Genomic DNA, 16,942 nt, shown 5'->3' on the forward strand with positions numbered 1-16,942 from the left:
CATACCCCTAGCAAGCCTTAACACTTGCAGCAGGTTTAGCATCCTTAGTTTTCTTTAAGGATAGGTCTCATCATGAGACGTCTGTTCCAGCTGTATGACTCAACAGTTTTAAATACATTATGATCAGCCTGGAGTGTCCGCTCCTATCTTGGGAAAGTTGCCTGCTATCTTCCCCTCATTTGACTTTATTTTAAGCAGAGTTTGGAAGCATGGCTGGAGCTAATTGTGAAAAAATCAACAGTTTCTTTGGTGTTTTATTTAGAGAGCCACAGTATTTTCTCCTCAGATATACCACATCTATGCCATTATTTAATTTCCCTCTTGTCCATCACCTTCCTAATTCAAAACCTAGTTATCAAGCAGTTATGAAGGAAGTAAAACAACAGCATATGGTGTTCACAAAAATGTCTTCCTCATTCTCCAGATACGCTGACGCCATTCATTCAAATCAACCCCAAGCTGAAGCAGCTTCCCTTGGCCTCTTCCCATTTATGCACACACCAATGTTCAGTGTTCCTCCTGCCCATCTGGGGTTTGCACTGTGTCAGTGTCCTCAAAACATTTCAAGCAAACAGGACTGCCCAAATATCTTCAGTTTAAAAATAATGAATTACATTTTGCCTCCAATTGCTCCCCTTACGTGGGACAAGGTGGGCTATTTTGGATGCCTCTGACCAGCATGATGGAGGACAGTGACGAGAACCATATGCTGTGCAGAGCTGCTGCTTCAGTTCCGCAGGGACATGGTGCCATCAACGCACCCTCACCTCTCCCTGGGGAGCCTGCTTGGTCAGCAACTGCTTGGCACCTTCTGCAGTCACAGCCTATTGGGTTTTAATCAGTTATTCACTTTGACCTTGTTCAGACATACTTTTTCCCCCATTTTCTTGCAGCCTCATACCACACTACAGAGCAATGCCATCTTTGAGTTTCACAGCATCCTTGGACCAGCCGTCCTTGGGGTCCTGATTGCTTGCTTTCTCACGGAATTTTGTACATCCCTAGAGCGTAGATGTAGTTATTTTTCATGCCATTCTTAATATATCAGAGTCAAAAATAGAATTACTCCATGTAAAAGGCAAGGGGATTGTATCTCTGGAGAAGGAGCAGTTACTGCAACAAGAAACAGCTTCAAGCACAAAAATAAACCCTCAGTTTTCTTCCTGAGCACATGAGAAATGGGGGAAAGAAAAATCAGTGAACCAGAACCCAATAGCCTGTTTAATCACACATACTGCAGAGGCCTCGTTTAATATTTAGAGATGATATTGCAAAGCCTTGCTCTCCTAACATATTACTATATTCCTACCGAGAATCAGTGGCTCCCGTGTGATAAAGAGACTGCTGGGGAAGGAATAAAAAGCATCTGAGCTACAGATGCTCTGCAAAGCCTACACCTCCTGTTAGCCAGGAGCTATGAGTGTGGTAATTACTGAATGCAAACACCACAAGATCCCAAATAACTCCATAGCCCTCATCTTCGCTCGCACTGCCAGTGGAGGATATTAAAGAACACGCAGGAAAGAACCTAAAGTCATTCATGAAATCGGGCTGGGCTCCCTTAAGACCCATTACAAGCACCACAGTGTTCAGAGGTGAAAGCAGGGTGTAGCTGCTCCCAGGCTCCAAATCCTCGCCTACACCAGGAAAGCAGCCAGAGGTTGAATCAGGAGGTTTGCTTCTGGGCCTCTGCAAGCAAGTGCTCAGAGCAGAGACCCAAAAGGCATAAAGCACCTGCCACACTGCTCAACGCTCTCAGTCCTGGCTCCATTTCTCCTTTCCTCCTCTTGGAGGGGCAGGCTGTTTGTTTTGAAGAGATGAGTTGTCCCTGCACTCCAGCAGCAAGAATGACTGTGTATTGAACACAGAAAGCCTCGACAGCTTTAGGTGAGGTCATTCTAGCTCCTGCATCTCCTATGCTTGAATGATGCAGGCAGGTTTTCTATTTTTCAGTGCTTGCAATTTTAATTTTCCCCAAGTTTTTGCACAAAATGGAATCTGCCAGCCTGGAAACTGATCATGAAGTAGCACTGCAAGCAAGTTCTGCCAGTCATCTACAAGGAGTTGCCACAATAGTTGCATCTATGTAAAAAAAGGGTAGTTACAGATCTTGAAAGCTTTATCATGGATTATAAGAGACTCAGTGGCAAATAGTACCTTTGCAAGAAGATCTTTTCTAGGTAATCATTACATGTGTTGAAGAATATGTTGGTCATATCCTTCTAAACAAGTCTGGCGTGTTTTTTTCCCCTTAACAAGAGAATTGTCTTACTGTTCCTTATATGTAAGATGTTCTCCCAAAGAACATGTCCTGTCTAAGCAGGAAGCAGTTTCTTAGCACATAAGGAACTTATTACTGTCCTGTTATGAAAGTCACATGTCCTGACATTAAAACAAATTTAATTTTCTATAGCAATAATTACTTGTGTAATTAGACTTTTAAAAAATAAGGTAATTTTGTGATTAACAAAAAGTACATCACCTTTAAAAAGAAGAGGGTGTAGGAGTCACAGGAAATGTGATGAATTGTGGGGAAGATGCAATTAAGCACAAAATATTTCAGAGACTGTAGTAAAACGCTGAGTTGATGCCCAGAATTTACAGGATAGCATATATTAAAAAAAAAATCGCAGCTTGAAGGTGAAAAAAATCCCCACTAATTCTAGATGTCCTCTACTGCCTGCACAGAGCTCTCTGCTGGTTTCCAAGCTATCCATATCTACTGAGGAACCTGCTCTTGTGTTGTGAATACATCAGCATGTTTCTCTTCTCTAAAAGGTTTTTGGTTAAAGTTACCATTTAAAGAAAAACATTGCCATTATAACCATAAATTATTTCCATCTCAAAATATAGGAATAGGATCAATGATAATTGATGATTGCCACTCCTCCTGCACAGCCAGACCTGAGCTACTCGTATGCAGGGCTGGGGTTTCCCACTAAGAGCAGTTTCCCCCTACAGTCCCCTTCCCTAAAGCTCAGCCCCAGCAAAGTCTTGGTTTGTTATGGCACCATCTGCTGCAAATACCCCCCTTATCGAAGCTTGCTGTCAGTGTGCAAGTGTTTTGTCTTGCAGCATCAGCCAGAGTTAAACTTTGTTGAGTATGGATGTTCAGTCTCTTTGATGTATTTTGCACTTGCTATTAAAGTGAGTAACATTGAAAGACTTTAAACCTGTTTATAAAATATAGTGATTAGTTTATCAAAAACTTTCAGTTGTATAGCAAAGCTTAAACACCACTATTTTATTAGCACTTGTGGCAGTGAGACTTACTCATCTCTGCAATACCTGAGCATTTCCAGATAAGAAAAAGCTTGTTCATAGTCTGTGTGCAGCACCCTGAGGCTCACGCAAGACCTTTGCATTGCTTACACTTGCCAGAAGTCAGCCAGACATTTGCTGCCTTGCCACAGCTTCCCTGTGTGTCACCAAACAGGAGGCGCAGAGCTTAAACCAAGTGTTTGAAAATCAGTCCTCAAAGGTACCAACACTGCAATTAGACGTTAGCAGCCTGCTTTAGATCTTGGTTCTGATATATGTTATCAGATTAGCAAAATTAAGGGTTTGGCAGCCATTCTCAGAGGTGTGACTTGGCTGCCCACATGCCTTGCTTGTCCTCTGCAGGCTGCCCCCAGAGACACCCCTGCAGCAGCATGGTCACTGCAGCATCCCTCCACTTGGGACACAGCACATGAGGATGGTCCTCACTGAGCCTTTTTGTCAGGGGTTGGCTCCTGCCTCACAAGCTATCAGGACATGACTGGGGCGAAACACCTCATTTGTCTGGAGACACAGCAGCTGTGCAGTCACAGCACCGCACCAGCTGCCACGTAGCCAGGGCAGTTCCTGAAGGCCACCACACAAAGGCCCAGTTCCAGCCACAGGACAACACTGTTATCCAGACTCCCCTTGCCAGCTCCTGCCTTTAGACACAGCAGCACAGACTGATTCACATCCAGCTTCTGGGGGGGCAGCAGGAAAAGCACTTGGCCAGCCCCAGCGGATCAGGTGGAAGCAACAACTGAGCTGCTCCTCCCTGGCTGCAGCCCGGAGGCCAGGCAGAGGCGCTGGCAGCAGCTTGGCTGCTCTGTCTGCACGGCTCTTCACTGCTGAAAGAGCTCCTCAGCTCCTCTGCCAGGCACTGAAAGGCTCACTCCATTATGCAGCAACATTATATTAGTAAAGTATTTCAGCAGCTGGCTTGTGTTTTGAAAATAAGATTATCACTAGGCATCTCCAGTTCTGAGGTCCCCAGAAAGTGCCTTTTTTTTTTCTGTGGAGTGATTGCTACTTGCACGAAGCAAAGTGTTCTTTCCCCTCCCCCCCCCCCCCCCCCCCCCCCTTCCATTCAGTGACATTTCCTCTGTACGGGGCTGTTGCTGCCATTTCAGCCTGACTTCAGAAGTTTGGGTACTGGTATTTGGCCCCAGGGCTGTGTAATTATCACTCCTGAACCTCCCATTCCCCTGCAGAAGTGAGCAGCCCCCTTATGCTCGTGGTAACCATTAAGAAGTGCTAAAAGTTCGAGCGCGCCGGCCCCCTGTGCTTATACATGTTTAAATTGGCCCTCCCTGAAGGCTGATATATTCCATCTGGTCTATTGGATTTCTTGGCTTAAAGTTACTGGAAACACTGAATGTTTCTTCTGCAGTGATCCCATAGCTGTCCAAGAGCAATACACATACTTACAGCCAGCGAGCTGTACTAAAACACTGTGGGAGAAGTACTTCTATACTTTTTTCCCCTGCCTGGTCTTAGAGCTATTTTGAAATCCCAAGTTCCACCATTTGCTTTTTCTAACCTATCTTACGGCGTAAGTGATACATGAAGGATAAGTACAATGCGCAAGTTTGCTGCTTGCTACTTCTAAATGTTTTATCTGATGGTTGCACACTGAGCAATAAGAGGTTTCTGTTATTTATTTTACATATTCTTCTTTCTAAAATAGCACTAGCTTGTTCTTGTGTTTATAATTTTACCTAACAGGTTAATAAAACTTCCTGCTCTTATTTTCCACAAGCATTATTTATGCTTTGTAAACTATTTATGTCAAGAAAGAGACAGGCGACCAGGCTATACTTAAACAAGCTGTCAGCAACAGCAGCAACGTTTGATCAGCCATGTAGTTATCCACTGCTCATTTAACACCCCATAGGAGTGGTATAGAATCATCTAGTTTGGGAAAGCCTTTAAGATCATCATGTCCAGCCATCGCCCTGACCTACCAAGTCCCATCATTAAGCCTCACCTCAGTGCCACACCTCATGATACAGCCTGCACAGTGCTATGGCTTACAATACCACTGCCTCATTCATTCTCATCAGCACCTGCACTCCCTAGGCTCTGGGGCAGGTGTAGCACTATCTTAAGACACACAGATGCATTCAAACTGGGTCACATGAATCACTGAGGTCATGAACACAGCACATCCCTTTTGTGCACAGGTGGGCCCATTCCCCCAGCAATTTCCACAATACAGATCTCTCTTACAGCAGCAGACTCAGAGGGTATATCTGTCCTTTGAGTTAGTCCATCTCCCCCAGGCCCGAGCACTGCTAGCAGCTGGATGGATGCCCACATTTCCAGCAGCTTTGCTGACTCCTTGAAGCCTGCTTCTTGCTGCAGATGCTGCATTGCATTTGAAAATTGAGGATTCAGGAATATTAAAAATAATTCAGCCTCTTCATCATCTTTGTTTTCTTATGTACTTCTCTCTTGTTCAGTTCAAGGCACAGCTCTTTGCTAACTTAGAGGACAGCTACAGCACCGAGGCAGGGACCTTTCCTGACCCTCTTCTCCCCCCAGCCCCTCAATGCCCTCAGCCCCCTCCTGCAGCTTATGGCAGCCCCACTCACCTCTGTGGGACGCATGCAGGCTCACCAGGTGCCCCACAAACATGCACTTCAACACAGACCCAAAAGCACAGCACACCACCTGCTGCCAGAGGCTGGCAGTGTAACTCAGCATGGTATTATACTCCTCGTTTCAATGGGCAATAACACACACAGCTGTCATTGGCTTTAGCTGAGGTGGAGTCAGCAGCCGAGCTGGTTGATGAACTGGCACAAGCTGCAGCAGGCACCGTAGTAACAATTCCCAGTGTCAGACAAGCAAACTTAACTCCACAGGTGGGACAAAACCAGATAAATTGCTTCATATCCCCTTATCTTCAAAGCAAGCCTGTTAATACACTTAGCAGAAAATCTGCAGTTGGCAAACTCTACCAAATCTGAAGATCAGCTCCTTCCCCGCAGATTTTTACCTGTGAACAAGCCCTCCCTCCAGAGCTCACAGCAATACATCTTTCAGCCTCTTGCCAGGGAGAAAATAGCCTGGCTGCAAGACTTTTTTAAGGCTTTGGCTAAGGGAGCTAAGTGAGAGTGAAATGGATTCATCTGCTCAGGGTAGTTGTTTCCACGTCCACGTCATTGCTTCCAGAAAGTCAGCCACACTCTCTCCCATGCTTGTACTGTCTCTGCTGTCATGTATATACTGGATGAATGGCTATTTACATGAAAATGCAGTCGCTGAGCATTTAGTTCTAACCATTTGTACTTGGCACAGCCATCGTTTTGAGAATATTACAGATGCTCTTGCCTTTTAATCTCAAAAACTCTGAAAATACTTATAAAACTCAGATATCCCCTCTGTAGAGTCACTGAACTCTTTCCACACTTCTGCTATTAGGCAATCCTGTTATTAGGCAAGCCTGTTATTAAGTTTAGTGGATGGAAGGCGTCCTTGTCCCGCTCGGCATTGCGTGCAGGAGCTGGTCCCAGCCAGTTGAGTTGAGCACGGTGCTGACTGTGTGCCGCCAGGCCCTGCCATGCCAGCTGTGGGGAGCCCTCCGGTCACCCCGGCTGCCCCGGCCTGGCGCCAGAAAGGGTTTGGTATCGCCGCTGTGGAAATACGGGTCTGGGGAGGTGCATTTTCTGAAGGGTGGGAGATTGCTGTGGGATCGATCCCTTCGCATGGACTTTTGGAATAGCTTTTATCATATACGACTCTTCAGATGGTTTAGAGATGAGTGCAAATCTGGAGGCAAAACCCATCCCTGCTTTAGTGAAAACTCTGGTGCCAGGATTTCTGTAACAGAGGCTAACCACTACCCAGCGAAGTGGCATGCTTAGGGGATGCATTTTCTTCTTCAGGTTTGGTGTAATGTTCCTGAAGCTAATGGCATCTATAATGCTGTTGCTGATCTGTTTTGCTACAAAACAGAAAACAGAAGTGCTGCCTGTGGGAGGCAAAGACGTTTAAAGGGAAATGTGCTGCTGGAAGAAAAGTCTTCCACTGTAAACCTGCAGTCCCCACAGAAGCTAGACCTTAATGATGTGGCTAACCGCCTGTGGGCTTTGAGAGCCCGCTGGTGGCCAGGCCACTGCCGGCCCCCCCCCATGGACGCCCTGGTATCCGTGTGTGGGGCTGGGTGCGTGTGTGGGGTCTGGCCAGGCCTTCAGGCCCTGCTTCACCTCACGCCACAGCCCAGCAGCATGTCAGCACAGCTTTCGTGCTGTGAGGGCCGAGCACGGAGGGGCCCAGCCGGGCTGGCGGCTGGGAAATACAACACAGTGGCTGAATTAGCATGAATACCAGTCAAATTAATATTATAAAAGCTTACTGCAGTTATTTGCAGGTTCTGATCAAAACAGATACTGAACAACCGCATCCACTTGATTAATAGCAAACACTTGCTACAGAAACAGACACTAATACTAATCTTCCATTTTACTGTGTTTAGCGCACATAATTATTCATCACAGATACTATTTATATACCCCTGTACTGCAAAGTGAAAGAAAGCTTTTGTCTTGTTTTTTATCATTTTGAGATTAAATCCAAGTTTTTCTATTTCCTCCAGTCAGCAGATCAGGCCCACAATTTTCTCTCCAAATGACAGGCAATTCTTTTAAGTGTGTTGAATTATTTTTTTCCAGGTGGTGGTTCAGCTGAAATTAAATGATACTCTATTCTGTTGCTCAGTAGTACAGCTGTAGCACACAGGGAAAGATGACAACTTTAACGTGACATTCTAGCGAACATGGAAAACAGTTTTTAAACAGAGGACTTTAAATTCTCGGTGCTACTTACTGCTGCCTCATGCGACAATGTAGGAAGCACCGAGAGGGAAGGGAGGCTGGGGTGAGAGCACAGCAGCATGAGCAAAGGTCATATAGAATGCTGTGATACAAGCACACGTGTAGAGTGCAATACCCCAGGCTCTACCACAACCACTGACGAATCCCTGCTGGACAACTGAACTGCAGCACGGCTGCTGCAGGCACGCGTTCATGCCCTGATGGCTGGAAGGAGCCTCACGAGCTCAGCCAAAAACCCACTCAGGCTCCAAAATCCAATCAGCACAGGAAGGTTTGATTTTATTTATTTTTTTTAATCTCTTAGTGGTCCAGTTCCCCAGCAGCTGGCAAAGGGCACAATTACTCCATTCCCCTCACATCAGACCAAGCTCCCCCAGCTACACTCGTCACTCGTCACTGTTTTGGTACGATGACAAAGTGCCCTTGGCTCCTACAGGGACTCCACTGCAGCAGTACTAAACTGGGTGATTATTTCATATGAGACGTTTCTGTTTCCTTTAGTCTGGCCACATAGGGTCAGTTAAAAAACTTTAAGGTGAAAAGCAGAGGAAGGTCAAATTAAGCTCTACCAGTATTTATAGAGCTTCGTTGGATAAAGTTCATTAACAGTAGCCACATGCTCCAAAGGAACTATGTGGTCAGGTTCTATCCTGAGTGGAACCTGCAAAGATACGTAAAAGAGAGAAAAATCCAAGATATTTACGTTTATTTGACAACTGTCCAGCAAATAGCTGAGGTATTTTCATCTGGCAGGAACTGCATGCACTGAAGCACCAACGTTTTGCAAAAATCACAGCCTAGAGTTTTGTAAATTGGTAATAAACTGGAACTGTGGAGATGAAAGCAAAAGAAATGCCCAGCTCCGATTTACTAGCCTTTATATGCCGCTGCTGTCTGACCACGGAGCAACAGTGTCTCCTAGTGGCCAAAAGAATAATTCTTTCAGGTTCACGCATGTGTTTGCGGGTATTGTGTTTTGCTTCTCCGTGATAGCTTATTTACCTTCATAAGCACCTCTCAACGAATCTCTCTGCCAATAAAGCTTTAACATTGAACTACGGAATAGAAAAGGCTTTGCTATTGAGCCGGTGACTAGAAAAGAGGTGGCATAGGTATCCCCCACCACAAAATCCTATTCGTCACTTGTAAGCAAAAATCCTCAATGACAAGACCTGAAACATGGATGTCTGAAAGTCCATGGATATACTTGGGAATTCAGTGTTGCAAATGTTCCTGTTACTGCAAATCATGACCATACGTAACAATCAATTAAATAAGCAACACCTCAGTTAAACACGAGTACTACTTTTCTTACCTGTTTGTGAAAATGATTCACCAAATAAAATTAACATTTTCTCTTTTCTCTGCTATCCCGAAACAGGTCCTGATTGTTTCAGTTCCAAGAATCTTGCACTGCAAGCCCAGAAAAAGATCCTGAGCAAAATGGCCACTAAAACCATGGCTAACATGCTAATCGATGACACAAGCAGTGAAATCTTTGATGAGCTGTACAAGGTAACAAAGGAACACACCAGAAACAAAAAGGAAGCCCATAAAATTATGAAAGACCTGATTAAAGTGGCAATAAAAATCGGGATCCTCTATCGAAATAATCAGTTCAACCAAGAAGAAATGGAAATCGTAGACAAGTTCAGGAAGAAGCTGAACCAAACTGCCATGACAATTGTCAGTTTCTACGAGGTAGAATACACTTTTGATAGGAATGTTCTTGCAGAACTTCTGAATGAGTGTAAAGACCTTGTGCATGAACTAGTAGATCGACACCTGACACCGAGATCCCATGGGCGTATCAACCACGTCTTCAATCATTTTGCAGATGTGGAATTTCTAACTGCCCTGTACAGTCTCGATGGGGATTGTCGGCCATACCTCAAAAAGATCTGCGATGGCATCAACAAACTACTTGATGAGAAGATCCTCTGAAACTACACTCAGAAACAAGAAATCAACCAAAAACTTCTGTGTAGAACTGGCCACCCTTCATGAGCTGTGGTGAGCACGTGAGCTTCCTTTCTACTGTTCTTGCTACAGTCTCCAGCAGGAGCCTGAAGGTGCTCACTTGGCTCAAAATGAAGTGGAACACCTAAATCAGAAAGCTATCAATGTTAATGTTTTGTTCACAGATAATTGAGTCTTCTCCAAGGAGTGGCATGAACAAGGCTGCTGACGTGTGTTGTTCAGAAATAGATTGCTATACATCATGATCTTACTAGCTTTGTGGTCAAGGCTGAGCATAGGAAAGAAAGTAAGCTCCAATGCATGGCTGTGTAAAAATAAGTGATGGAAAAAGAGCAATGCATGGAATTTACCCCCCAGGCTGTCCTTGGTGTGTATGTTTTTATTATTCCCACACTAATTGAAAAGGCTTAGACAGAAGGTAGGGCTCTCATGGATTAAGCTCTCTCCTTTCGAATGGATCAGGAATCAATGTGAGAATGCATCTCTGATTTCACATGGTATTTAAGTCTACTAGGGGATAACAAATAATACAAATTGAGTAGAAGTGGTAGAAAATTTAAAGAGCTGTTCCATGAAACAATGTTCTCATTAGAGATTTTTGGTTTATACCTTCTAATAAGAGAAGATTTCATTTTAATTTTGAAAAGCAGCTCAGTGTTTCAAGCTCAAAGGTAATTAGAAAATTAGACAAAGTACTACAACATTGGTACTCCCTCTCAGATTTTGGGTATTTGGTAACATAGCTGAGTTTAGGCTGAAGGTTATGCTGCTCTTTGTGCTCTTACTGTTTTGCCTGGCAGAGCAAAACACTCAGCAAAGATTTTGAAATTGCACTTGTGAAGAAATCAGTGGATCTATAAAGCAATGTTAACATCTCATATCCTCAAAAGATAACATTCAGCCTAGGTAAAATGGTTTACCATACCCATGATGTGAATTTGTGCCTACAGTAAAACAGAATTGTGACAAAAAAGGACCTCCATCTGCTATGCTTGCAGTGCCATCTTAGTGCAGAATATCCACAGCCTTCTTAAATCCAGTGACTCTGGTGAGTTTCATAAACAAGCTATTTGTTTTGTTTTTAAATGAAATATACAGATGTCTTGAAACCAAAAACATTTTGAAAAGAGATACTGGTTTCTTGAAAGTTTTGTTGGGATAAAGGGAGAACCAGAGCAGAGCAGATACTCCAGCTTGCTGCTTGCAGGATCTCGCAGCTCAGATGATGGTGCTGCCTGTCCCTAAGTAGGGGGAGCATGGGCAGAAATCTCTCCTCTCCTTGCTTTCTGCGTCTTATCCCACAGACTCACCTCAGTCTGCTGAGGCTTCAATGTCACATAGCATCTCCTTTACTATGACACAGAGCAGACAATCCCATTACCTAGAGAAAACACCTTTCATCTTTCATATATTATAATACAGAGACTTATGTACTTTAAAATTGACATAATGCAAGAAGCCATTCCTCTCTAAGGAAAACTTCCAAGGGTTATCACCCATTACTTCAAGATAACAAAAATTTATATTTTCCCATTAAACTCTTAAATAATGTGGTGGTAGAGAAAACTTTTCAAAATTTTATTTTCATTCTTCTCTTTCCTCATCCCAGAATAGCTGTAACTCATCTCTTGCAAAAGCAATTTTAACCATTCTACTGACTTTCATACAGGTAAGAATACACATACCTAGATCACGTATTCACTACGGTTTGGACAAGAACCGTTTTTATCTGTTCCTAGGAGAATGCATTTTGGAGCACAGGAGGAACACTAAAAATGGCAGCACGAGACATTACCAGAGCAGTTTGTAATGATGTAATTTTCCCTCATGTTTCCTTCAACCATAAAAGTATATTTAGTAGCAATTAAGGTAAACTGTTCTTTTGCAGCACAGCACAGTAATAGTGTATAAACTTTTGGGATGGAAAGTCTATTAAGATTTGCCTTACAAGGTTGCAAGTTGAGACATTTGCAGAGCCATATTTACATGCACCATTAGCTGCATTCTTTCTCAGAGCACATACTTGTCAACTGATGCTTTCGAATAGTAGTTATTATATCCAACACTCCTGTCCCAGTGCACGTCAGATTCTGCGTGTTTGTTTCTCTTGTGGCAAACAAATATAAGATGTTGTTTTTTAAAGCCAGACAAAAAGATTATTCAACATCGAAGATATCCAAAAAGAAAGGGATATCCTATGTATGTGACTTCCTTTTTGTGCATTGCAAGTATCAATATTCAAAATCTGATATTTTAGACAGGCCAGCTGAACATCTGTCATTTACAAATCTGAGTAGCCTTAATGAAATAAAATGTTTTTGAACATTTCTCATACTTGCCTATCTGGTATATTCATTGTTTACTTTTGTACTAGTAGTGTGGTATGTAATGACATTGCTAATGGGCAATGTCCAGGTCACTTTAAGTACATGATGTATTATCATATTTGTGGATTAAAGATGTGTAATTACTGTCCTTTTTCCTTTTGATTTATTTTTCTACCATCCAATGTGAACTCAAATTAAACAATAAGAGGCAGGAATGGATGTAATCTAACTTTTGCTACCTTCAACTGTTCAACCTAAAAGGTCTACCTCCAGCAAGACATACAGAAGGGTAATCATTGTAGGTGACTCCCTTCTCAGGGGAACAGAGGGCCCAATTTGTCGGCCTGACCCTACCCGTAGGGAAGTCTGCTGCCTCCCTGGAGCCAGGGTCAGGGATGTCGCCAGAAAGCTTCCCAACCTGGTTTGCCCCTCTGACTACTATCTGCTTTTGATAGTCCAGGCTGGCAGTGATAATATTGAAGAGAGAAGCCTGAAGGCTATCAAACGGGACTTTAGGGGACTGGAACGGTTAGTGGATGGAGCGGGAGTACAGGTGGTGTTTTCATCCATCCCTACAGTGGCAGGGAGGGGTACAGAGAGGACACGGAAAGCCCACCTGATAAACATGTGGCTCAGAGGCTGGTGCCAACACAGAAATTTTGTTTTTTTTGACCATGGGGCGCTTTACTTGGCACCCGGCCTGATGGCCACAGACGGGTCCCTATCTCTAAGGGGAAAACGGATCCTAGCCTAGGAGCTGGCAGGGCTCATTGAGAGGGCTTTAAACTAGGTAAGAAGGGGGATGGGGCTGAAATAAGGCTTGTTAGAGGTGTGCCAGGGGGAACAATGACAAGTCCGAGGGAGAAGGCAATGGCCCAACTGAAGTGCATCTACACTAATGCACGCAGCATGGGTAACAAACAAGAGGAGCTGGAAGCCATCATGCAGCAGGCAGGCTATGACTTGGTTGCCATCACGGAAACGTGGTGGGACCACTCTCATGACTGGAGTGCTGCAATATCTGGCTATAGGCTCTTCAGAAGGGACAGGCAGCACAGAAGGGGTGGTGGTGTGGCTCTCTATATTAGAGAGTGTTTTGATGTTGTGGAACTATAGGTTGGGAATGATAAGGTTGAGTCCCTATGGGTTAGGATCAGCGGGAAGGCCAACAAGGCAAGCATCCTGGTGGGGGTCTGTTATAGACCGCCAAACCAGGATGAGGAGACGGATGAGGAGTTCTACAGGCAGCTGGCAGAAGTTGCGAAGTCGTCAGCGCTTGTTCTCGTGGGGGACTTCAACTTCCCAGACATATCCCGGAAGCACAACACAGCCCAGAGAAAGCAGTCTGGGCGGTTTCTGGAGAGCGTGGAAGATAGCTTCCTGACGCAGCTGGTTAGTGAGCCTACCAGGGGAGGTGCCCCGCTAGACCTTCTGTTCACAAACAGAGAAGGACTGGTGGGAGAGGTGGCGGTCGGGAGCTGTCTTAGGCAGAGTGACCATGAAATGGTAGAGTTCTCTATTCTTGGCGAAGTCAGGAAGGGGATCAGTAAAACCGCTGTCTTGGACTTCCGGAGGGCTGACTTTGAGCTGCTCAGGACACTGGTTGGCAGAGTCCCTTGGGAGGTGGTTCTGAAGGGTAGAGGAGACCAGGAAGGCTGGGCACTCTTCAAGAAGGAAATCTTAATGGCTCAGGAGCGGTCTGTCCCCACGTGCCCAAAGACAAGCCGGCGCGGAAGAAGACCGGCCTGGCTGAACAGAGAGTTGTGGCTTTAGCTTGGGAGAAAAAAGAGGGCTTATAATCTTTGGAAAAGAGGGCAGGCCACTCAGGAGGACTATAAGGATGTTGCGAGGCTGTGCAGGGACAAAATTAGAAAAGCCAAAGCTCATCTGGAGCTCAATCTGGCTACTGCCATTAAAGATAACAAAAAATGTTCTTATAAATACATCAACACAAAAAGGAGGACTAAGGAGAATCTCCGTCCTTTACTGGATGCGGGGGGAAACTTAGTTATAAGAGATGAGGAAAAGGCTGAGATGCTTAATGTCTTCTTTGCCTCAGTCTTTAGTGGCAAAACCAGTTGTTCTCTGGATACCCAGTACCCTGAGCTGGTGGAAGGGGATGGGGAGCAGGATGTGGCCCTCATAATCCACGAGGAAATGGTTGGCAACCTGCTACAGAACTTGGACGTACGCAAGTCGATGGGGCCGGATGGGATCCACCCGAGGGTACTGAGGGAACTGGCGGAGGAGCTGGCCAAGCCGCTTTCCATCATTTATCGGCAGCCCTGGCTATCAGGGGAGGTCCCAGTCGACTGGCGGCTAGCAAACGTGACGCCCATCTACAAGAAGGGCCGGAGGGTAGACCCGGGGAACTATAGGCCTGTTAGTTTGACCTCAGTGCCAGGGAAGCTCATGGAGCAGATTATCTTGAGTGTCATCACGCGGCACTTGCAGGGCAACCAGGCGATCGGGCCCAGTCAGCATGGGTTTATGAAAGGCAGGTCCTGCTTGACGAACCTGATCTCCTTCTATTACAAAGTGACTTGCTTGGTGGATGAGGGGAAGGCTGTGGATGTGGTCTACCTTGATTTCAGTAAGTCTTTTGACACCGTTTCCCACAACATTCTCCTCAAGAAACTGGCTGCTCATGGCTTGGACTGGCGTACGCTTCGTTGGGTTAGAAACTGGCTGGAGAGCCAGGCCCAAAGAGTTGTGGTGAATGGAGTCAAATCCAGTTGGAGGCCGGTCACTAGTGGAGTCCCCCAGGGCTCAGTACTGGGGCCAGTCCTCTTTAATATCTTTATCGATGATCTGGATGAGGGGATCGAGTGCACCCTCAGTAAGTTTGCAGATGACACCAAGTTAGGTGCATGTGTCGACCTGCTCGAGGGTAGGAAGGCTCTGCAGGAGGATCTGGATAGGCTGGACCGATGGGCTGAGGTCAACTGTATGAAGTTCAACAAGGCCAAGTGCCGGGACCTGCACCTGGGGCGCAACGACCCCAAGCAGCGCTACAGGCTGGGAGATGAGTGGTTGGAAAGCTGCCTGGCAGAGAAGGACCTGGGAGTGTTGGTTGATAGTCGGCTGAATATGAGCCAGCAGTGTGCTCAGGTGGCCAAGAAGGCCAACAGCATCCTGGCTTATATAAGAAGCAGTGTGGCCAGCAGGGCTAGGGAAGTGATTGTCCCCCTGTACTCAGCTCTGGTGAGGCCGCACCTCAAGTACTGTGTTCAGTTTTGGGCCCCTCACTACAAGAAGGACATGGAGGTGCTCAGGAGAGTCCAGAGAAGGGCAACGAAGCTGGTGAGGGGTCTGGAGAACAAGTCTTATGAGGAGCAGCTGAGGGAGCTGGGATTGTTCAGCTTGGAGGAGGCCCAGGGGTGACCTTATCGCTCTCTGTAGATTCCTTAAAGGAGGCTGTAGAGAGGTGGGGGTTGGTCTATTCTCCCACGTGCCTGGTGACAGGACGAGGGGGAATGGGCTAAAGTTGCACCAGGGGAGGTTTAGGTTGGATATTAGGAAGAACTTCTTTACTGAAAGGGTTGTTAGGCATCGGAATGGGCTGCCCAGGGAAGTGGTTGAGTCACCATCCCTGGAGGTCTTTAAAAGATGTTTAGATGTAGAGCTTAGTGATATGGTTTAGTGGAGGACTTGTTAGTGTTAGGTCAGAGGTTGGACTAGGTGACCTTGCAGGTCTCTTCCAACCTTGACGATTCTGTGATTCTGTCTTTGAAGGGCAGGTTTTGTGAAAGTAGGAGGTAGGTATGCAGACAATTTACGTGTTTAAAAGAAAACTGGAAACTCCCATTTCTGTTGCATCACATGCACACAACACAAACACGCATCAGCAACAAAGGAAAGTTCTGTTTTCCACCAAGTTCTTGAGCAGTTGACCTGAGGGCTGATGCTGGCTCCATGTGTTCTGCGCTATGGTCAAGGGTTTTGGGTTCAGAACCCCCCGCACAAACCCCATGGAGGAAAGTGCACAAGCTTCTGCCTTCAGGGCCCTGGCTGTCCCCAGGCACATCCTGAGCGGTGCCAAGATACTCTCGCAGTCTGTGTCAAGGTCAGAGCACTTGTAACGCACCCTGATCTAGCTCTCTACCAAGCACCTTCTTGCAAGTTTTCCATTATTTATTTAGTTCCTGTTCAGCTGTGACTTCAGTTAGAAGACACATCCCTGACACCTTTCAAGTCCCTACCCTAAACAAGGTAGATACTGGAACTTAAAAGAATGTTTTAACAACAGCGATCATATATTCCTCTGTCCTTATTCCCAGAAAAGGCAAACAGTTTTGGCTGAAAGAGCTGATTTGCAAACAACTCACATGGCAATTAGACCAGAAGCAATTAAAGAGTAGCAGAAATAGAACTGCAAACTACCTTAAAAGGCAAGTTTAAGGCGACCTTAATAAGTGGTACTTCAAGTACCACTGCTGGTAAAACATTGCTCTCAGGTTAATTTTATTAATCATACCATGGCAGGACACAATATTCTCTGCTTCATCACTGTCAACTTTATTACAGAGAAAAACA

At 45.3% G+C, this 16,942-nt stretch overlaps 1 protein-coding gene across 1 annotated transcript in view; it reads left to right on the forward strand.

Annotated features, from left to right (window-relative positions):
- TNFAIP8L3 (TNF alpha induced protein 8 like 3) overlaps positions 1–12,550 on the forward strand; it is a 46,597-nt gene extending 34,047 nt beyond the window's left edge. Inside the window, exon 2 of the mRNA XM_080607136.1 lies at positions 9,481–12,550. Within this exon, the coding sequence (XP_080463262.1) occupies positions 9,481–10,043 (563 nt within the window). The 3' untranslated portion in view covers positions 10,044–12,550. The remainder of the gene's footprint in view (positions 1–9,480) is intronic.
- The last annotated feature ends 4,392 nt before the right edge of the window (positions 12,551–16,942 follow it).

This window comes from Anser brachyrhynchus (assembly GCF_964034855.1).
Source record: "Anser brachyrhynchus genome assembly, chromosome: 11".
Classification (NCBI taxonomy): domain Eukaryota; kingdom Metazoa; phylum Chordata; class Aves; order Anseriformes; family Anatidae; genus Anser; species Anser brachyrhynchus.